Source organism: Nanorana parkeri, unplaced genomic scaffold, assembly GCF_000935625.1.
Source record: "Nanorana parkeri isolate BGI_ZX_2015 unplaced genomic scaffold, ASM93562v1 scaffold1055, whole genome shotgun sequence".
In the NCBI taxonomy this organism is placed as follows: Eukaryota; Metazoa; Chordata; class Amphibia; order Anura; family Dicroglossidae; genus Nanorana; species Nanorana parkeri.
The window spans coordinates 235,724-259,093 of record NW_017307323.1 but is presented as its reverse complement, the minus strand read 5'-3'; the positions used below and the strand labels follow the sequence as shown (position 1 = coordinate 259,093).

Sequence of the window (23,370 nt, the reverse complement as noted above, 5' to 3'; positions counted from 1 at the left end):
ATATATGATAAAGCTTTGCAGACGTGATCTGGTATATTGTAGTCATGCAGCTCTGAAGCCTGAAATTAACATGCTACCAATAGTTGCCCCTGGATATAGAAAACCACTCAAAACATTCTAATGTATATGTGTGGGCAGAGAAGGGATCCGTGGAGAAGTGAGGGAAGCACTTCAGCCGTGGGGGGGGGAGAGATTCTGGGCGGGGGGCGGAGCCACTGTCACAGCAGCATGTGCGGTGAAGAGAGAGAGCCCCCGGCTGTCAGATCCAGGTAAAGCAGCTCTCTCTCACACCGCTTGGCGTGCTGCTGTGATAGCGGCTCCATCCTCCGCAGAGCTTCGTTCACTTCTCCTCGGATCCCCGCTGCATACAGATGGGGGAGAGCAGCGGGGATCCAGAGAAGCCCCACGGCAGGAGGACATCGCGATCTATCAGGGATCGCTTTGTGATCGACCTAATGGGCACCCCTGGTCTAGAGCAACCTTTCTCAACCAGGGTGCCTTTTGGCTTCCTCAGGGGTGCCTCAGAAATTGTGTGATGGTAGAACGCTGATAAGAATGGGGATCGGATTTAAAAGGATGGATTCTGATGTAAAAGCAGGGGGCTTCTAATGTGAAGAGGAGAATTGTGATGTAAAAGGAGGGGGCTTCTAATGTGAAGAGGAGAATTGTGATGTAAAAGCAGGGGGCTTCTAATGTGAAGAGGAGAATTGTGATGTAAAAGGAGGGGTCTTCTAATGTGAAGAGAATTGTGATGTAAAAGGAGGAGGCTTCTAATGTGAAGAGGAGAATTGTGATGTAAAAGCAGGGGGCTTCTAATGTGAAGAGGAGAATTGTGATGTAAAAGGAGGGGGCTTCTAATGTGAAGAGGAGAATTGTGATGTAAAAGGAGGGGGCTTCTAATGTGAAGAGGAGAATTGTGATGTGAAAGGAGGGGGCTTCTAATGTGAAAGGGAAAATTCTGATGTGAAACTTGATTTGAAGTAAGGACTCTGATGCAAAGGATGGAACCCCACTTTTCTATGTGCTTCAAGATTTTGCATACTTTTTAAGGTTGCCTTGACTGGAAAAAAAAAAAAAAAAAAAAAGGTTGAGAAACGCTGGTCTAGAGGAGAGAGAGGAGGCTTCCTTATCGGTCTGTACCTATGATAGGCATCCTTCCTGAACATGCAAATCTTGACCAGCTCCAACAATCTAGAAAGAGTGGTCCCCCCAACACATCCTATGGCTACTTGCTGGTTAGTAACTATGATGTACTACAAGAGGTGAGCCATGTTCTTGACCACAGGAGCTGGTCGATATTTTTTTTATAAAAACATGGCTCCTGGTCTTCGGGATTCCCAGGCACTAAGCTTTGAGAGCACACGCTCGGCTACAATCACCGATAGGTTCCCATTTTCAGAGCCACTACCATTAAGCACTTTTAAAACTACGGCAATAAAAAGTCTACCTAGATATCCGTGAATGGTTGTTAATATCTTGGAACGGTTATTTAAACAAGTCAACTTGTGTGTTAAATTCAGCAACTCTAATACATACACCGGTCATATATCATGCAGTTGTATGACCCTTGTATGAAGAACAGCCCAGGAAAACTTGAACCAGTGAATGGCAGAAGCATTTCTGCAGCCATTTTGGCTAGGCCATGCAAGTAAGAAAGGCTTGGTGCTCCTTAGCAGTGAGAGGAAGGACTTACTGTTTTCCTGCACCCTGGCCACGAAGCCTGTGAGAGGTATCTGTGGAGTCATTTGAGGCATTGGGGGAGGGGGAGAAGCGATAGAAACTGGAAGCAGCGACATCAACAGTGGACACGTACAACAAGTGAGGAAAGAAGAGACAACAGGCAGAAGTCAGTAACGAGGACCAAAAGCAGAAACATAATAAAATAAAAACAAAACACCAATTACAGGAATTAAGGAATGACGTGAAAAATCACACAGTTTTACCAATCTGTGATATCAGTTGAATTTTGTGAAGTCATGCGTTGTTTTTCAGGAAAACTGTAGTGAAATACAAGTGAAGGAAGTGTAATAAATATCTAAAAGACTTGGGATGGAGAACCCAAACTTTGCCTTGGCAAGTGTCACCGTGCAAGACAATGTGTCTCCTTGTGCGTGGCTGGACCCCATGCGGTTTTAGTAACGGGTAAAACAATGTTTAGGGGTTAAAACATGCTTAGTCCTTGAAGGATGACAAAACCTTGTATTTCAATGTTCATTTTCACTGAAAACAAAGTTCAGTTGCTTGAGAAATACAAAAACAAACAAAAAACAGGAACGTCCTGTGCTAGGTTAAATGAACAAAGTACATGTAGTCTATGATAAAGATGCAATGCCCACTTCCATCCTATAGGTGTCGCCAGTGCACCTGTACATTATGCAGAATTCATTGCACCTCTGTGTGCACTAGACGGCTTTGCGATGACACCTTTCAAACCACAAAAAGGTGTACTGGAGCACAAAAAGCACCCTATCGGAAAAAAAAATCCCCATGTAGTCCCTCATTTCAGCGCAATCATTTACAATATGACATCACTCCTGTCAAATTCCCCACATTATAGAACTCCGGGCAAAAAGAAAAAAAAGTACCCTTGCACTGCAAGGGTTCAGGGCTTGTTTCGTCTAGGGAGCAACATTAGGACTCATGCACACCAATGCAATGTGTTAATCCTCTGGTTCTCTGCGATTAACACCCGCATCACACCCACGGTGCATTACAGTGTGGCATGTCTGTTGCATTGCCATACATTTGAATGGCACTCCAAATGCACCTCCTGGCCGCAATGCGCTCGACCACGCTGTAATGCACGGTGCAATACCATGTCACTGTAGTGCATGCACTACTTTTTTTCAACCGCACTGCAAAACATGGTATTGCGGTACCGTGCATTGTGGATGAGCACATTGTGGCCAGAAGGACCATTTGGGGTATTCAAATCATTCAAATGAATGGCAACGCAACGCACATGCCGCATTGTAACGCACGGCAATGGTGTGAATGAGCCCTTAAAGCTGTTTTAGTTACCGTCAGTATATCCGGCTGCCTCCAAGCTGCTAGACCAGTCGCCCCAGCCTCTTCTTCCTTTTGCTGTGACGGTTTAAGACCCACTGACACCATGTCTTATGCAGTTCCATTGACTTGTATTAGAGGTCAGGACGTCGAGGATCATTTCACCAGCCAAAGTGGAGGGAGGGGAGCGCTGACCCCTCGGAATATCAGTTAAACAGTTCGAGTCCCCTACACGAAACGTGGCCTTAACCCTTTCAGTGCGGGGAGAGTCCCATTACAAGGGTACTTTTTTTCTTTGCCTGGAGTTCTTAAAGTTTTGGTCCCAAATTGGAAGCTCTGCTAGTGTCCAAGCACAGAGCAGTCACAGTATTTGTACGAACCTGTTACACAGGGGAATGCTGGAGTGAATCAGCTGTGATGGTCATGAACGGTTGGAATTAACCTGGTACACAAAGCAGTAAAAAAGAGGAACTGGAGGTAATGACGCTCTATACAGCGCTGTTTGTTGTGTTCTACAGAGTCTGCAGCATTAGCCCAAGCAATGTATAGGTTACATTCTTGTGAATGATTCAGCCTACAAAACAACTGCCTGGCCTTGATGCAAGCAGCTTAACATGAATTTCACAAGCACAGGCGCATGTCAGCACCACAAATGAACACATGACAACTGGTCTTGCACAGAACCACAGACACACACTGCAGACTTCCACACAACAAGGGGAAAAGAAGCAATCTGACGAAACGTTCAATGGCCAATATCATAAGGGGCCCACCCACAATTGTGCATTGCAGCAAAAAATGCATTACCAAAATACGCATAATGCAGTGCCATTTATTTTAATTAGCACCCCAGCGCTTTAATACCACACACCCGCACTGCACAGTAATAAGGCACCATAGCACTCCGCATTAGAAAAATGGTACATGGCACAAAACAATGGGGTGTCTGACACAAAGCACCTTCGTTAACACACCGCAACTCATATCTGAATTTGTATTATTATTATACAGGATTTATATAGCGCCAACAGTTCATGCAGCGCTTTACAATATAAGGAAGACAATACAATCACAATTCAATTCATAGTTACTATGTAACTATGTAATTCAAGACAAAATAGTAAGGAGATGGTAAGATTGTATGATCTTATAAAAGTGCACACTTATGTTTCCTGTTGCTTTTGCCATGTGTCGTGTGGATTTGCTTTTATCCCTGGATGGATGTGAACATGAATGCATAGCAAACGTATCTCAGTGATCCCAAACTAAATCTGAAATGCAAAACATTTTTCCCTAAAAAAGATCTGTGGTTGAATTGCTTTAGAGTCAGAGTTTAAGAAGAACTCTAGGCAAACCGTCTATAGTTTTGGATAAGAGTATGAAGGTTTAGAACCTCTGTGTGGAATTACATTGCTCTCTGATCTCTTTGGGGAGTGTACCCCTGCAATTCCTATGCAGGTTCACCAGCCAAACTTGTGGGTGAGAAATGGGGAGGGAACAACAATAATAATAATAAATACAAATAATAATAAATACAAATAATAATAATAATAGTAATGTTTCCAAACTGCATACAATTTTCTTGCATTGTGTTATTTATTGTGCACAACTCTCACCATTCCATGATGTTAACATTTAGAAAACGTTTGTTTTTGCAAAGCGCAGAAATTGACCATTTTCCAACTTATCATATTTTTATAAAGTACCCCAAGTAGTGTGAGAGCATGAATGTCGACCCTCTTCAGCATTCTCTCAGAATATTTCTATCCTGAAAGAATCAAGGGGAGCTGCCACTGCTCTCTGAGTTGATCATTTCATGGCCATCATACTGATCCTGTGGCTTCCATGCTTACACGAACCACAAACTCAGGCTGGGTTACCAACCAAATGTGCACGAGCTGTTTTTAGTTACATAGCTGCAGTGATAAGGTACATTTCGGAGTCATTCAAAATAAATGGCAGGGCAGTGCACAGCACATATTTTCAGCGTTACCGCAATGCAGAACAATGAATCCAGAAGTGCAGCAAGTCACAGCAGGAATGCTTGGTCCAGATCGACTTGCTAAATAGTGAGGCCAGAGGATACACATCAGAGCCCGAAAAGCAGCAATTTACTACTAAAAAAAAGCCCATATCGCTTTTAGGACAGGCCACAGAAATGAGATGGCATTTACATGTTGATTGGGAGACTCAGCTGCTGCCAATACTCATGCCCACTGAAAACAGGAAGTATTGGACAAGATCCAATGAGTCCAGTGGTAGCTTTACTGCTTAAATATTTCTAGGGGGAGTACTGTATAAATAATAAAAGGTATACTTAAAAAAACCAATGACGCAAATGCAATGGATCCCGCCACCCTAAGCAGAGGACATGTAAAGGCGAACCCAAGGCAGGAAAGTTACAATGGGAATTCCAATTCTCTGCAGCCAGTTTTATGATCTTGGTACCCCTGTAAAGGTGCTCATACACCTTACAACCATCGCAAGACTTTTGTCTTGCGATGGTCGTAAGCGAATTAAAAGCTCGTACAATCTGCCCATCTTGGACAGGCAGATCGTACTTGCGATCTTCGAAAGCCCACCCCACTTTGGGGGCGGGCTTCCGATGATCGCAATGCTGAACGGGCAGTGTGCAGGTGCACACACCAGCCCGTTCCGCAGTTGTCTGAACGAGCAGGCTAGAAAACTGCCGACAACCGTACGATTTTCGGCGGGTTTTCTAGCATGCTGGTTCGACAAAAGACGTGCGACCGTACGGTAAAAACGGTCGCACACCTTCCATACACCTTGAGACCGCAGAGCAAGACCCTTGTCCACTGCATCACCACAACAACTAGTTCAGGAGCACACCCCCTACACTGCTGATTGGAAAGTAAAGGAAGTGTCGAAAACGTTAAGAGTCAACACGCCTTTTCTTTTCTCCTGTCACCAATACTTTTTTTTGTTTAATATATGCCTGGAGTTCAGCTTTGCACAGATAACAGTCACCGGATATGCTAGAACTATATACAGTATATGATAAAAATGGAAAAGGCACACGGTGACAAGCACAAATGCAGCAGACACACACAGATGGGAAAAGCATAAGCTTACTTGAGTTTTGTGAATACAAAGGGCCGCCATTGATATGAGGTTGCCCAGAAAACTGGGAAGTCACAGAGGGGGTCCGCCTGTATCCTCCGGAAGAAGCAGAGGAAGTGTTGGAGTTGTGCCGAGAGATCTGCCTTGCCATTGAGCCAAACTGTGAACCTGGAGCCGAGCCACCGCCAACTGCTACCCGAAGAGAGCCGCACAAAGCAATGGGTTACTTCATTATGCAGTGCAGGGACATGAAGCAAAAGCCTCAACAAGGCAGCGCTAAGATTCTTACAGTCAACTGGGACACCCTCTTATTTTGCAGACAGGATGATTTGGCAGTTCTGCTCCGTATGATGTTACCTTCCGGGCATCATATGCAAATGAACTGCTGTCCAAAACTTGCAGGTCAACGCTGAGCAACGATGGCACAATGGTCACAAGTATACTGACTTTGCAAGAGGTAGCATGCACCACGTATAGTACAGTGTATAGTAGGCTGGAGCTATGTACCTGGGTCACCATCTTGGAAGGTTGCTCTAGCATGCAAACACTGCAACAGTTGCTCAAAATGCCATGTACATATATCACACATCCAAAAAATGATCACTGAAGATATAACCAGGCTCTTGATTAAAAAGAAGGTCAGTCTCAAAACAGCTCAAACAGAATGGTGGGAGCGGCTCACGTAACTGCCCCACCATTCCTTGTCTGCTGTGAGAGGGGCTCGCAGGAGTCTCAAATAAAATTACACGGAATTATTTTTAGTGAACACATAAATGGATATCGTGGAATCCCTCATCTTCCGGAGTTTCCCTTTTACATTCACTGATAAAGATTATCCATTAAAGAACAACTCCAGGCTGCTCGTCTGGAACAAGAATCAGACGAAGGAGCACCATTAGAAGTAGATTCTACAATGGGGGAATAAAACGGTTTTTGGAACAAAATTCTGGTTAATGTTTCTTCAGTAATCATTTTATTTACACATCATTCTTATTGCTGATAAGAAAACAGAATGGGTCACAAGTTCTAATCCATCACCAATAAATTAATAATAAGTCTGGAATTAGCAGGTTTAGCTTCATGCAGAATACATCATTTCTCCATTGGATGAGTAAAAAAAACAAAAAACATCCTGTACACTTTCTTGCCAACAATAGTGCAGTTTATGTCACGTGTGACCTACAGAAAATTCACTAAAACAGGATATTTCCTCATTTTAAAAAGGCCGTCCAGGAAAAAAAGGAATGTTTAGCTCTGTAACTAACCCTTGTCACATGAATTGGGGCCGAGGAAGCCAGAAATGTTTTGCTTGCACTTTCACAGATCAGGGTTCAGGATCATTCAGAAATGAAGAACACTAGCTAGCAGAGGAAGCCAGCCGGCTATATGTACAGCCGGCTTCTATGGAATAGAAGTACCATTGAGCAGATAAGCTGAATTGGGGGATATGGCTTAGTTGCCAAAGCTTTATATCTGAATGAAGTGTAAGACGGGCAGTCCAATCAGGAAGCCTAATGTTACTCTATGGGCATCTGGACGTAAACTGACATGTCTCCATTTATATGCATTTTCTTCCGACTCCGTCTACATAGTTACATAGTATTTGAGGTTGAATAAAGACATTAGTCCATCAAGTCCTGATTAAATTATCAACGTTTAGTTTAAGTAATTTTATTTTTATACCCTCCCCCCCACTTTCTAGTTTAAAAGCTCCTCCAGTCTTTCTACCATTTTCCCTCCCAGGAATGCTGCACCTTTCCCATTAAGATGCAGCCCGTCTCGGCTGAAGAGCCGATAGCCGACTGCGAAGTCAGCCCAGTTCTCCAGGAAACCAAATCCTTCCATCTGACACCAGCTCCGGAGCCACTTGTTAAGCTCCCTCAACTCGCGCTGTCTGTCCGGAGTGGCTCTTGGCACCGGCAGTATCTCTGAGAAAACTACCGTGGAGGTCCTTTCCTTCATCCTAGCACCTAGGTCTCTGAACTCCTGTTTAAGGACACTCCAATTTCCTCCTATTTTGTCATTGGTGCCGATGTGCACCATGACAACGGGGTCGTGCCCTAGTTCTAGAAAATAAAAAAAATGGAACATAATTCCGTTTTGGTGGACCCGATTGTGACAGATCGGGGGAACAATGTACATAGACACATGTCTGCTTACATCTGACTCCCCATAGACCGAACATGGGTCCATACAGCTAGATATTTATCTCCATCATGGAGGAAAAAACTGGACAGATAGGAATGTCACAAGAGTGCCATCCGTTCCATACTGCTCCGATCAGCAGGAGATCTGTGCATGGATCCGCTTCAGATAGGAACAGACGGCACCGTGTGAAAGAGGTATAAAGCCGACTTGTACACTTACAAAACTTTTCCCATCTGGACTTACTCATACTAGTACGAGTGGTATAATGTAACTTAAATTCTTAATATATCTACAGAATTTGCTGTTTTGGGCTACATGTCGTTCATGTGACCAAATGTCTAAGCATTGGTCTTGTGATGTAAGCCAAAGAGGCCTTAGGGCAGGGGTAGCAAACCTCCGGTCCTCCAGCTGTGGTGGAACTACAAATCCCATGAGGCATTGCAAGATTCTCACTGCCACGACTCCCAAAGAGAGATGCATCATGGGATTTGTAGTTTCACCACAGCTGGAGGGCCGGAGGTTTGTTACCCCTGCCTTAGGGTACGGACATAGGCAGGCAGAGTTGACAAGTCTGCAGCTTTGCCTGAACACTCATCCTTTGCCTGATAATGAGTAAAACCCTTCTTATACAGAAACAAATGCCACAACATATTAATGGCTTGTCCTGTATGTCCATTATTCACTAAGGACCCCGCTCTCTAACACATACATTCCAACAAAAACTGCAGGTCTATAGACCTGAGGAAGGGAATGCAGACCCGAAACGCATAAATGGATCACCTATGCAAACAATACCTCCTCTTTCAGATTTAGGAGCTGGCCCCCCTTCACACAGGCATTCTGTCAGTTTTTCAGGCGAATCTGATCAGAAGCCCAATGTTAGTCTACGGGCAGTCAGATCTAAACAAACGTACATCTGTTTGCATCCGATTACCCCCAACTCCATCCAAGTGTGGTTCCCTTTTGGTGTACTTGATTGTGGCAGATTGAGCATCCTGATGTCCATTTACATCCGACTCCCTATAGACCTAACAGGGGTCTGGACGGACACAGCTGTCACAACGCTGACATACGTTCCATGCTTCTCTGATCAGCAGGGTGTCCGTGCCTGGACCCCCTGCTGATTGGAACTGACAGGTATACCTGTGAAAGGGACATAACACTAGCAGCGCACTCTCTGGAGGATCACATAGTAACATGGTTTCAGGATTGGCAAGTATAAAATCTCGGTAGGATACAAATGGAGCTGAACAAGCATCTACAGCATTACCTCCCTTATCTCCCCTGGTGATAAAACACACTTCAGAGTTTCATTTTCTTTCCTGGAGAATCTCTTTAAAATGAGGACAGCTTCAGTAAAAAAAAAAACATATGGCAGAAGCAAAGCAGCGGTTTCTGCAATTATCTGGCCCAACACAATCTAATTTGTCTGCGAGATGTACTGCAGGATAATACATCTCGGAAGTGGTAATATTGTAATGTGTCATTATTTATTAACCATGTTCGATTGAAACGTAATAGCTGATGGCAAGGAAAGTCTGCAGGATGTTTAGCAAAGCCTCTAAAGTGAAATGTAACTTAAGGAAGCCTTCAGATCATCATCATAATAAAACAAAGCTTGGCTAGAAAAATATAGGAAGATGGTTTATGTTTCATAAAGCAGCAGAGCACTCTGATGACTATCTCTCCTCTGTCAGTTATAATTGCTCTGGGGGTGGATGCTATGGAAGGTAGTTAGAAAAGTCATTTAGTTTATAATTCAAGAGAAAAAAAAAATGTGTTTGGCAGCTCTACAAGAATGAAAGGTGCAGCGTCCTTCACTAAAGATCAATGGGCATTAGTGGGAGCCTGTCTATATTCACTCCACGTATCACTTAAGCATGAATGATACAAAGCGTGGGAAGGAACGCTCACATTACATTCATATGCTTTGTGTTCCTGACATTCTCTGTTATGAAAAACTGGGGGAGTACAGGTAACACACACGCACACACAGAGGCGCGCGCGCGCACACACACGCACAGAGAGAGAGAGGCGCGCACACACAGAGAGAGAGAGAGAGGCGCGTGCACGCACACACACACACACACACACACACACACACAGAGAGAGAGGCGCGCACACAGAGAGAGAGAGGCGCGCACACAGAGAGAGAGAGGCGCGCACACAGAGAGAGAGGCGCGCACACACAGGGGTGTGCGAATCCTATCGACCGACGCTTGGGACATGAAGTTCCGTGTGCCGGGCAGCTGCTTTTTTTTCTACAGTTAGCTCTACCGGGCAAGCAGGGCTAAATGTAGAGCAGGGGAACTTGCATTTACCCGTTTCCTGTCTCAGTTGTCACAGGCCGAGCTGCACAGGAGAACGAGCACAATGCTATACTCCATCTTCTATATACACAATGCTGTGTACTGGACAGGGCCTGTCTCAGCTGTCACAAGCCGGCCTGCACAGGTGACCGAGCATCAGACTCGTGGGCTTATACACCTCCACTAACTGCTAGAAGCAACATGAAGCTGCCACATGTGCAGTATTCTTCATAATAAATAATAGTGACGCAAATGGCAGCATCCGACTCGCATGTTACTGGACAAGCCACCTCAAAAGATAGAGATGACAGCCAACACGCACTGAAGAATGAATGTGAACACCGGGTGAGCAGAGGATTGTTATGCTGCTTTATTGTTTGGTTCAGACCAATCAGATCCGTTCACATATGGGCAGCTTTAGAATGGCTAGTGTGAAACCCTATTCTACCATCAGTCCGGCAAAGGATCACCCACTGTTGAAGAGGAAGACCGTCATGGATGATAAACTCGGGTCATACACAGGGCTTACTCCAACACACATGAAGTGGCTCCTTCATGCCTTTATGGAGATTCGCTACAGCAGCCCCAGGCTAGCCAGTTTACAACATATGCAACATGCAGGGACTCTGCTAAACTTGTGCTGTAGTGACGTCACAAACTTTTCCTGCTGAAACTAGACGTGTATCCCAGAGGCGATGGTAACTCACCTCCTAGGGAAAGCTCATGTGCTGCCGCTCCCAATGACAGGAGTTGGAAAGGAGTATTCCTACACGTCAGATGGGATGCTTTTCAGTTAGATCCTACAAGCACTCTACTAGGTACTGTATGCGAGACAGTGTATTCTATAGGCAATAAACATTGTCTGCAATTATCCATCATTATAAATAACTGCAATTACATACATGTAACACTAAAGTCTTTTGTTACCAACATAACTGAAAAGCACAATTTAAAACCCCTTCGTCAGCAACTGCTTCCACCATTACCAGTGGTGCTCGGAAACGCTTTCCAGTCTGCTCTACACTAAAAGGACCTACAAATCACTTTGGGTCTGGTTAGCTCTACATTTTATGAGTGGTTGAGTAAGATGAAACCGGAATGAAGATGGAAGAGGGCTACAAAGTGGCTCATAGACATCTGATAGGACTGGTATACATTATCTATGTGCAATAAACCAAAAAGTACACAACTTAGGGGGAAAAAAAAATACTAAAATACTTTCAACTGGAAGACATGGCAACAAAAATATTCTATTTCACTTCAGAGGCTTTTTTTTTTTTTTTACACCAGATGATATTACATGGATTAGAGATACATGATAAGTCGTGTGAGAATCACCTATGGATCATTAACACCAGGAAATGAATCTACAATTATTGGTACACCTTGAAACCACCATGAATTGATTAATGTAAGAAGTCACCCATACTCCATGTCGTGGAAGTCTCACCTGGAGGAGGGGGAGGTGGCGGAGGAGGAGGTGGTGGTGGTGAAGGTGTGGGACCACCAGAGATACCTGGGGGAGTTTGGGTAGTGAAATAATGTGTATTGTCAGAACATAAAAAGACTTTTCAAGTGACGCTTTGAAGACTCAGAACATGATATTTAAGAAGAGACGAAGAGACCCCAAAACCCATCCTCAACCTCTCCAATGTAAGAACTTAAGCCTATCTTGGAAAAGTGAGGACTGGCTTAAGAATCTCTGCAATAATGGGGCTCATAAGGACTAGCTTGAAACTGGCCATTTATACCTAGAACAGTTTAGGAGATTTAATGCACACATACGTGGCTGCAATGGGCAACAGTCCTACTTAACAGCTCAATTATTTTCTAGACAAATGCATCTTTAAAAGTGTGCTAAAACATTCTATATCAACTTAAAAACATTGCAGTGCCACGAATGTGAAAACACATCTAGGATAAGGAAACACCTTTGGGTGTGCCTAGTCCAGGTGTTTGCGCAAACAATAAACTGACTATAATGGTAAAAGCTTAATGTCCTTGCATCGTTTTACTACTATGCAAGGGCACAGTACAACACAAGTTGTTCTGCGAGCCCTAAATAAGTCAGGGTTACTTTGTTCTTAATTGCTAGCTACCAATGGGTCATATTTCTATTAATAAAAAGAGGGAAAAAAAATTGCATAGCTTACTAAAACCAGACGACTTTAATATGGATTGTATGTACTCTCTAAATCTTACTAGTGGCTCAGTAACAGAGAAAATGAACTGAGGATCAGCCTTACCTGGCCCGACAGTTGGTGGTGAAGGTGTAGGGACAGCAATTGGAATGCCAATACTGCTGCTGCCACTGTTTTCTCGACTGCCACTTCCTCCGCTACTGCCGCTGTTAACAGGACATAACAGAGGATGTTAAAGTTCCATAGTATTTGAGGTTGAATAGAGACACAGGTCCATCAAGTTCAACCTTTCTTTGTCTGTATGTGAATGTGTACACGAGTCCCTGTGTGGTCTAGTTTTTAGGAGTACCTGTACCCCTGTATGTTATGGTCTCTGAGGAAGGTGTCTAAATGCTCTTTGAATGATTCAACACTCTCAGCTGATACCACTTCTTGTGGCAGCGAGTTCCAGATTTTAACCGTTCCAACTGAAAAAAAGACCCTACGCCCCTTGTGGTTAAATCTTTTCTCTACCAGTTTTAGGTGGTGGCCTTTAGGATGTAAAAAAATAACAGCTCAAAACTGCTGCATGTTACAATGTAGAACTTGTAGTATCTATTGCTGAACTAAATTATGAGATTTAGGGCTTGTGTAGATGCCAAAATGCAACATGCTGTCAGGACAATACAAATCAATACATGGTAGCCTACCATCCATTTCCACTAGTATGTGTCCTATTTTTGCACTGCTCCTCAATCTGTGGCTCTGAGCAGAAGCAACGTAGTCACCCTTGGCTGTGCCCTCTGACAGATGCAAGCGTAGCAACAGCTTGATTGCTACCCATGAACCCGTCCTCCCTAAATCCCCAGGAGCATCCACACAACAACAGACGTGTAGCGCATAACAAGCTGACCAGTTTTACTACAGAACTTATTGCAACAGGGTTTAGTTCTACTTTGGAACTTGCATCTGAGATGAGTTTGAGACTCTTTGGAGATCCTTTGGAGTTCCCCCTGACCTGCATCAAGCTGATTTTGCATTCCCATTGACTTGTATGGGGAGAAAAGCAGTTCTGATCTCATACCCATATACACAAGCCATAAAGGAAAACTGTATTAGAGTGAAATATTTAGGATGTCATGGACAACTTCTCTTTCGTAAAATGCTAGCATCTTCTTGTTCATTCTGAGTGAATGACTGAAAAATATGAATATAAATGTGTCCGAAACCCAATTCATACATCTACAAGGTCAGGGAGACAAAACTCTGCAAACACAGCCAAGCAACTAGCATTTTCAAAAGGGGTCAGGAATGGTTGCATATTTATTTCTCGTTTGACTGAACAAATCGGGATCATGTTCATAAATTATTCAACAACTCAGGAGCCAATTTTTCCAATCTAGTAACACGAGATGTTGCGTTTGTTTGTTTTTTAAGGCGCTATAAAACCTGTTCTTTCATTAGAGTTAGGAGTATTTGCAATATTCTTTTAGGAACATTACTTACCTGGCTCTCGGGAAGCATTATGATGAAATATTGCAGTGAAACTAGTAGAATACAACTCAGGAGGTGAATAGAAAACACAGTTTGGAAATCCTCCGACACTGTAGACACAAAGCCACCATCACGGCCCCAGTACACAGCGTTATAATCTATTACCTGTGCGTTCTTGGCCTCTGGGTCAAAGAAGCAGTTCTACCGGGACTGTGCTGACTTCCAAGCCTGGCTGGACTGGTCATGTAATCGTTTGGAACCGTTGGAGGTTTGACGGGCTCCAGAGTTTTGTATGGGGTGTTTCTCCTGTAAAACGAAATGCAGACAGCTTTAGCTGGCAAATCCCATTGAAGCAGAGGTAGCCAAAGATATTAGATAACTAGTGAACAGGACTGGGGGATGACTGGGATGTCGAAGGAGAAGTCAGGTGTTGGGCACATTGGAGCAATTTGGCCTACACCCTGTGGTTTTCTTCTCAACTCAGGGAACTGAGCATTCGTACATTATGATTCTGTATGCCCATTATTTTTGTCATAACAAAATCCAGCTGGAATACAGTGGCATCCTTTGAGGTCAGGTATTTGGTAGGGCAGCAACTTAATGTTGCTTACATGGAGTTTAGGAAGGGATGCAGTAGGCCATTAGATTGGTAGTGGTGGAGCGTCTGAGCCAACAGAGGAAGCCAGAACCAGTTCAGGGAAAAGGGGACCAACAGGGGGCACATGAACAGAAAGAAGCAAGGGGTGCATATAAGGCAAACACCAGAATGACTGATCTGAAATTCTAGAAATAAGCGGATGTTGACAAAATGCCACCTTACAGGCACCAATGTAATTTTCGGCGGTGCAGAGGTGTGGTGGCCTGGTGCATAACAGCAACACATTGACAGATGGGCTGATGTCCATTGTATGAAAGGCATGGTTTAATTTTTAGTTTTGCATGGAGTGCATCTTGAAGGGAAAATCTGACACCTCTCATACCCACACTTTAGAAGGTTAGGCAAAATTATTACCCCAAGGTACCCCGTCCTGGCATCGGTGGACTGGGTGGCTTCTGGGTAGGGGGATTTGTTCGGGTCAAAGTGCCAGTCCTTGCTGCCTGGTTACCACCGTGCTGGATAAAATAACAATGAAATATGTTACTATTACACAAAATTCCAGTCAACACAAAATCTAATTTCTATAAGTAAAACTTATATTACAAAAATAAAAAATGTTAGGATTCCCAGACACCGCTTAAAGAGTCGATCACAAGGACTTCTGGTTAATTTAAAAGGTTTATTACATTAAATTAAGATTTTGCCTCAAATAAAAAAACTTTCAGCTTAAGAGTATTGATACCTATAAATTTCCTAGCAAGAATTATTCTAAGAAATAAACTATATAATTTTTTCCTGTTCTGTAAAGCAAAAATATTTGGGGTGGTAAGTTTAAAATGATTGTCTGAGCAAAATTTAAAAAAGCAACCCTGCAAGTAAAGAAAAATACCTGTCTTGATCTGTCAGATCTGTTCAGTGTGCCCCTAACTTCCTGTTTAAAGTTGACAACACAGTCTTTCTTCTTTCTGGGCTACAAGACACCTCCCCCTCTTTCCTCTCCACAACATAATGGGCAAGGGACCATTATAGTCTGGCATGGGAGACCTCAGGCAGGGCTAATAACACTGCTGGAGGTTTTAGTGCAGCAGTGTTGTCTTAAACAGGAAGTTAGGAGCTCGCTGGCTATCTAGCAGGTTCAACAGGCATTTTTATGGAATTTTTTTTTTTTTTTTTTTTTATTCTAAAAGAAAAAATCCAGGGAAATCTGCATATATATGTAATATGTTTTTTTTTGCCCAGACATACTTTACAGAGATTGCAATATTTACTGTATTTACTGAATGTTGTACTAACTCTATAAGTGGCAGTACTACATGAACAAAAAAGGCCAAATATTGCTATAACAACATTGCAAGGCGACTTGCAAAAAAATGCCAATTTTATTAGAACGCCATGATCTAGTCATCCCCCCCCAAATATACTATGATTCAACCATTAATAGAAAAAAAAATAGCACACGCCCTTAAGCATCTGTCTGAAGAGCCTTATGTCATAGACATAGATGAAACCAGTTGTCTGGGAAGCCTTCCATAAAATGCAAGTCAAGAAAGCAGAGATCTATAAAATGAGGAAAGCGCTAGGATTAGATTAGATGGCGTTACTACCATGGTGTCAATACATCGATGATATATTGCCACGTCACTCTGTACAGACAATGAACTATATCCTGAGCAACAGCCAACAAAGGAGAAAGAAGGAAAGGATGGAAAGTTGTAATGGACGGATAGCGATGCAGCCTCGGTTATTGAGTGGTTGGGTTTATATGAGAAAGAGCACCTCTTACCTTGGCTTTTAGCCACTTAATGATGGCAAAAGGGAGAAACAGAAAAGTAAAGATTAATGGATTGTCGCAATGATAAGTCACATATCAGATATACACAGAAAGAAAAATTCTATCCGCTGCTTTACACTTCTATTATAATGCCCTCTGCCAAGTTAGGAGGTCACTTGGAAGAATGCACCCATTGCTTGAATATAGATATGTCAACCATTCTGAAAGGTGGACCTCACATCTAGTATTGTATACTACATACAGTAACTTAAGCCTCAGTCATGTGTCATAAGACAGGGGTGGACAAATTAATATGGAATTCAGGAGTCAGCAAAAACTAGATAAAACCTCAAAAGTTTAGTGTCAGCTGTAAATTTTAAGTAGCATTGGCTAGTTGGCTCCTGGAATTTGCCTAGCCCTGTCATAAGAAGTGGTCCTTACAGAAAAAGTGGGGGCTTGTGCCTTTGTGATTAATCCAATTTTATGGCTAATGAAATAACAGAGTTGCGTCTGAAAAGCAGTCACCTTTTGCCTTGTTGCACTTGATATCTCCATGCAAATTGACAGGCTGTGTTGTTAAAACAACCAATTCAGGAATGAAAACAGCTTACGCTTAATCAAAATATGGCTCATAGGGCACTGGTCGATCTCACAGGGCACTGGTCGATCTCAAAACTCCTGCCTGATGACCCAGTGCCTGAAGGAACAAGCATCAACCAGATTCTACTAATAGGCCCCATATTGTTGTGGCTACCTATGAACTTCAATTCAGACCCATGCCCCAAAGGTCCAAATGGTTTTCCAGGTGCAGATTTGGTGAAATAAGGTGTCTTTTGAGGACTCCCTATCCACACCAAAACATTTCAAGCCAATGCTCAACATGAAAAATGTGTGATTTTGCGACTAGTAATTAGGTTTATATTGACTAAAACAAAACCACCTCAAGCCTGAAAATGCGTGAAAAATGTACGCTGAAGTGCGAATGGGGGGCTAAGGAAAGAGCAACCAAGCTGTTATACGTAGGCTGCTTCCAAAGGCACTTCAGTGCCAACAGCTTCACTTCCAAACATGAGCAGGAATTACATTTGTGGTTTTCTGAGCTGACGGGGCATTGGTCTGAACAAGCCCAAAAGGAAAGAAGGAATGAAAATTTGGTTGCTACAGGCATCAAGAACTCATCTTTCACTGGACAGATGTACACATAAACTGATAGCATATTTAATGATGCCGTTTGGCCATGGCGTACATATGGGAAGCACAAAAACACATAAAATGTTACACTTCTGGCATAGAGCATGGAACACAAATGGATAAATCTTGTACTGTGTGGCAATTAAACACACTCATTTAAAAACCACCCCTGAGCTAAATGTTTATATTAAATGTTTATTCGTGCCTCTTCGAAACAGAATAAATATTTTTGAAACCTGAACCCGAGCCAACAGGCATTGGTTAAATACAGGACTAGAAGTAAAATGAATCACAAATGCAGAACTGAAGATATATTTAGACAAAAGGGCTCAATTCACAAAGCTAAAACCCCAGATTCAGATTTTAAAAAAAAATTTAGTTATTTTCAGCTAAATCTAATGATTTGAAAACCGTCACACAGTTATTAAAAAATAAAATATTAAAAATGATCCTTGTATTCAAGCTTATTGAATCAAGTTTTATTTATATACCCATTGGGGATGGGCACATTAAGAAGCCAGTCCGTCCAATCCTGGAGCAATCAGGGTTTTTTTGTTTTCAGGAGCAAGCTCCATTGACAACAACTAGCAAAAGCCGTGAAAGCTAGGAGCCAGCTATAATTATAAGGACCATTGGCTACCTTTCTCTTGGGATCTGTCCAGCCTTAAAATATATTTAGGCAAGGAGAACATGAAAACTCTACTGAATAATGGCAATATGCACATATTATGCTACCCAAATCTTTGGATATAATGCAGCTCTGATTTTCTTTAATGCATTCATAATTAAACAGCTAAGCTCTGCCGTGTTCTCGTCATGGCATCTATAAACAGACTGCAGAGAGCACGCAAGTTCAATTCTTTTCTAGAGACAACAGAACATGAGCCTGGAAACAAGCATAAGGCCCGACTCTGGCCTCCTCTAGCCATCTGTGAAGCATGCACAGCTGTGTGGGTGGACTGAAGCATATAACCTATTGCTCTCCACAGCAGACAACCCCTGACATGTTAAAGTCTGCAGCTTCCTCATCAAAGAAAATGTCAGCGCATGCAAAGCCTAGAGGAAGCGGCATGTGAGGAGGCACAGTGGGGAAGGACACAAAAGCATTTCGACTAAAACCTTTTCTATGCCAGGCTGTAGGGTCAGACCACCAAAGCCTCATAACTTATTTCAACTGTATCTGCCGCTTTACCTCATGAGCCTTTGTCAATGAACTGCTCAGTTTACAAATGCTGCACAGGTATAGAAATGGGATTTGCTCAGGTGAAAAAAATAATTTTTATTACAGAAAACATTAACTTCTCATGTAGTGGTATTTTACCTTCTCCATACACCCTCCCCCCCATCTTAAATAGTGTCTTTTTCTGATCTCCTCAAAAGACACCTCACAGAAACCCAATTATATACAGTCCGCTTGTGGTGTTTTAGGAAGCTAAACCCACGCAATACCTATTGTGAATCATGTGGCTCTCAAAATAGTCATAGATACCACAAGCAGGCCAAAATGCATTCTATTAATACACTTTGATGTCAACAAACGTCTTCAATCTGTCCAAAATCAAGGATTTTAGGCTGGAGCCAGGCTTTAAAGTACATGGAAAGCACCTCAGGAAACCTCCAAGTGGAATTGAATTCCCATCTTTGAGCTAAGAGCAGGTATCCTGAACGTAGGATTTTCTTTCACTTCTTGCTCTGATAACAACACATTTTAGATATTGTCTCAGTGACAACTGTCACCATGACTGAAAAACAGGGGGCTGACTCTCCCCAGCATGGGGACACAGCAATAAAAACTAGGGATGCACAGATACTGATACTAGCATCGATACCGAGTATTTGGGCGAGTGCTTGTACTTGCTCAAATGCTCCTATACCTTCCCCGATACCGAACATCCGGTCAGAGGACAATTTCTTCTGACCGGCAGTGCCATAGGGGAACATGGAGCTGGCTTCCTGGGCAATCAGGAAGATGAGGAAGCAAGTAGTTACCCAGCCAATCAGCATCGAGCTGGCCAAACATTGAGCCAGCTTCCCGGGGAATCAGGAAGCCGGGCAGCGTGTCATTAGAAAATCGTCTTTGGGTTTGCCATCCACATTGCATCGCTTTGGTAAACCCAAACAATCCATAAGGCTAGGCTCACACCTAGGCGATTAAGATGCCGGGCCGTTTTTGCACAGTTTTAAATGCATAGAAAGGTCTATCACATCAGGTAGGCCCCTACTGGTGGTTGATGGTAGATCTAAAGGAGAGATGGTCCAATCAGACTGTAAAGTGTATGGCCAGCCTTAAAGTGCAACTGAAGCTAAAACTTTTTTTTTTGTTTCTTTTTTTTTTTTTAGAGTGATTAGAACCCCCGTCAGTTTTTATTGCCATCTGTGTCCCCGTGTTCTCTATTTGTCCTGATGACCATCATCACTGAGGGCAACAACATTTCACCTTTTGGGTTGTCATCTGAACGGGAATAGATGAAAAATCTTCCAATGGGGACACTAGTTCTGGGGACCCTGTCAACCACCAGGTATTTACCTCTTGAGAGGGATTTCCTCTTGGGAGGGAGTTCCTTATAGTATACTACCCAAAATAAAAAAAAAAAACTGGTGTCAGTTCTACTGTAACGTTCAATCCATCTAAACATGGAGTAACATGAAAGTGAGCAGAGCTTTACAAGATGGACTCGCTACAGAATGTGAACAGGAAGTGGGGACAGTGGCGTGAGATAGTTGAAGGTGCTGGGTCACAGACCAATTTTAGAAGGGATAACATCTGAAGGTCAAAAATACTTCATTACCCAAACCTTCCCTTCCCTGGTTTGCGAAGAAAAAACACACAGTCAGACATACGGCTAATCTGATTCTACAATATAGTCAAAACCTAAAAATAGGTTCATTTGTGTACTTAGTGTTCTTTGTTCACCTCTATTAGCTAAAAAAGTGAACTTCTGTTTACAAAGAAGTAAAACTGTAAATATTTTTTCATGTCCGATATAAATGCCTGCTCAACAAAAATAGAAAATCAAAAAGGTAGATCAAGAAAATACTGGCCTGGGTGCAAAGCAGCAAAGTCCTGTCCTTATATTTTGAAAAGACTGCTAATTGGCTGTTAACACATGTGTAGGATCTGGGTACGGGTTCAAATCAACCATCCACAAAACTGCATTTCTTTTTCTTTAAAATCTGTAAGTCTGCACTTAGACGACAAGCTTCTGTGGGGCTACATTATTAAAAGGAGCATGTTCATTTGCCATTTTTTAAAATGTATTTTTTATCCGATTAACCGATTAATCGAACTTAATAATCGGCTAACTAATCGATTTTGAAAATAATCGTTAGCTGCAGCTCTATTTGCAAGTCAATTTTTTACTTTACTCAGTTTATGAGAAGCCAAAAAACAAACAAACTGACTTTTCAAAAATTATCTAATGTGCAAAAAAAAAAAAGTTTTGCTTGCCAAGGTCTGAATTCAGCAACAGCTTCACCTCATTCACCAAGCCACGTGAAAACTCCCTTTGCAAAGTGAACATGTTCTGCTCCTTTAGTAAATCAACCCCATTGCGTACAGCTTCTAACATCACAGGTGAATTGATGGAAACCTTGGACGGCATGTCATTTGCTAGAGAGCTGCATTATACCCAACTGGGCATTTCACCTTGAGGAGCATTTATCAAAACTGGAGCAGACAAAATCTGGAGCAGTTGCCCATGGCAACCAATCAGCTTCTCTCTTCAGTTTGTTCAATTAAGATTTAAAAATGAGAGATGCTGAGTGGTTGCCATGCACAGCTGCTCCAGATTTTGTTTGCTCCTGTTTTGATAAATTTTCCTCCTCTTGTTTTATATCTAATCCAGCTTCTTCCGGCCACTTCCTGTCCACAGGCCTTCGGTAAACCGGTCCAGAGCAATGACGCGGACCTGCCGCTGGAACGGTTTACCGTTCATAACATCCGTTGACCATATCTGAGCATAGTGTACTCTCCACCACGGGGAGCATAGAGTACCAAAACAGGACAATTGGTACACAGTAGTCACTCCATAACAGGAAGTGTATGCATTATTTGGGATATTAATACACACACTTGTGCTCATAAGTTTACATACCCTGGCAGAATTTATGATTTCCTGGCCATTTTTCAGAGAATATGAATGATAACACGAAAACCTGTCACTCCTGGGTAGTGTTTGGCTGAAGCCATTTATTATCAATCAACTGATCAAAAGTTTACATACCCTGGTGATTTAGGCCTGATAACATGCACACAGGATGACACAAAGGGGTGTGAATGGCTATTAAAGGGAACCATCCTCACCTGTGATCTGTTTGCATGTAATCAATGTTTGTGTATAAAAGGCCAATGAGTTTCTGGCCTCCTGACAGACCCTTCATCCAGTGCTGCACTGACGTGTCTGGATTCTGAGTCACGAGAAAAGCAAAAGAATTGTCAAAGGACATGCGATAAAAGGTAGTTGAACTGAATAGAACAGGAAAGGGATATAAAAAGATATCCAAGGAATTGAGAATGCCAATCAGCAGTGTTCAAACGCTAATCAAGAAGTGGAACATGAGGGGTTCTGTTGAAACCAAACCACGGTCAGGTAGACCAACTAAACTGTCAGCCACAACTGCCAGGAAAATTGTTCGGGATGCAAAGAAAAACCCAACAATAACTTCAGGTGAAATACAGGACACTCTGAAAACATGTGGTGTGGCTGTTGCAAGATGCACAATAAGGAGGCACTTTAAGAAAGATGGGCTGCATGGTCGAGTCGCCAGAAGAAAGCCATTACTACGCAAATGCCACAAAGTATCCCGCTTACAATACTCCAAACAGCACAGAGACAAGCCTCAAACCTTCTGGCATAAAGTCATTTGGAGTGATGAGATCAAAATTGAGCTTTTCAGCCACAACCATAAACGCTACATTTGGAGAAGAGTCAACAAGGCCTATGATGAAAAGTACACCATTCCTGCTGTGAAACACAGGAGGTGGATCGCTGATGTTTTGGGGATATGCGAGCTACAAAAGGCACAGGAAAGTTGGTCAGAATTGATGGCACGAGGAATGCAGTAGGTTATTAAGATACTGGAGGACAATTTGCATGCATCAGCCCGGAAGCTGCGCATTGGAAGTACTTGGACATTCCAACATGACAATGATCCTAAACACAGAGCCACATCATTGGCTACAGCAGAATATAGTGAAGGTTCTGGAGTGGCCATATCAGTCTCCTGACCTCAATATCATTGAGCCACTCTGGGGAGATCTCAAAACGGGCAGTTCATGCAAGACTTTACAGGACCTGGAGGAAGAATGGGCAGCTTTACCATCTGAGAAGATAAAGAGCCTCATCCACCCATACCACAAAAGACTTAAAGCCGTCATTGATGTTAAAGGGGGCAACACACAGTATTAAGAACTGGGGTATGTAAACTTTTGAATCAGGGTCATTTGGGTAGTTTGTTGTCATTATGATTGAAAAAAAGAGTAAACACAGTTGATTGATAATAAATGGTTTCAGCCAAACACCACCCATGAGTGACAGAAAGGTTTTCGTGTTATCATTCATATTCTCTGACAAATGTCCAGGAAATCAAATTCTGCCAGGGTATGTAAACCTATGAGCACAAGAGTGTGTGTGTGTATGTGTGTGTATGTGT

At 42.7% G+C, this 23,370-nt stretch overlaps 1 protein-coding gene across 16 annotated transcripts in view; it reads right to left on the bottom strand.

Annotated features, from left to right (window-relative positions):
* Positions 1-23,370, bottom strand: part of ABI1 (abl interactor 1) — a 74,843-nt gene that overhangs the window by 4,510 nt on the left and 46,963 nt on the right. For 2 of the 16 annotated variants that reach the window (XM_018567519.1, XM_018567520.1), the window contains 3 exons: positions 15,171-15,271; positions 14,324-14,464; positions 12,791-12,891 (listed from right to left, as the gene is read on the bottom strand). In XM_018567519.1, the coding sequence (XP_018423021.1) occupies positions 12,791-12,891; positions 14,324-14,464; positions 15,171-15,271 (343 nt within the window). Of the gene's footprint in view, positions 1-1,693; positions 1,781-6,099; positions 6,280-11,994; positions 12,061-12,790; positions 12,892-14,323; positions 14,465-15,170; positions 15,272-16,539; positions 16,555-23,370 lie in introns of all 16 variants that reach the window. The other 14 variants (XM_018567504.1, XM_018567505.1, XM_018567511.1 and 11 more) reach the window with 14 other exon arrangements.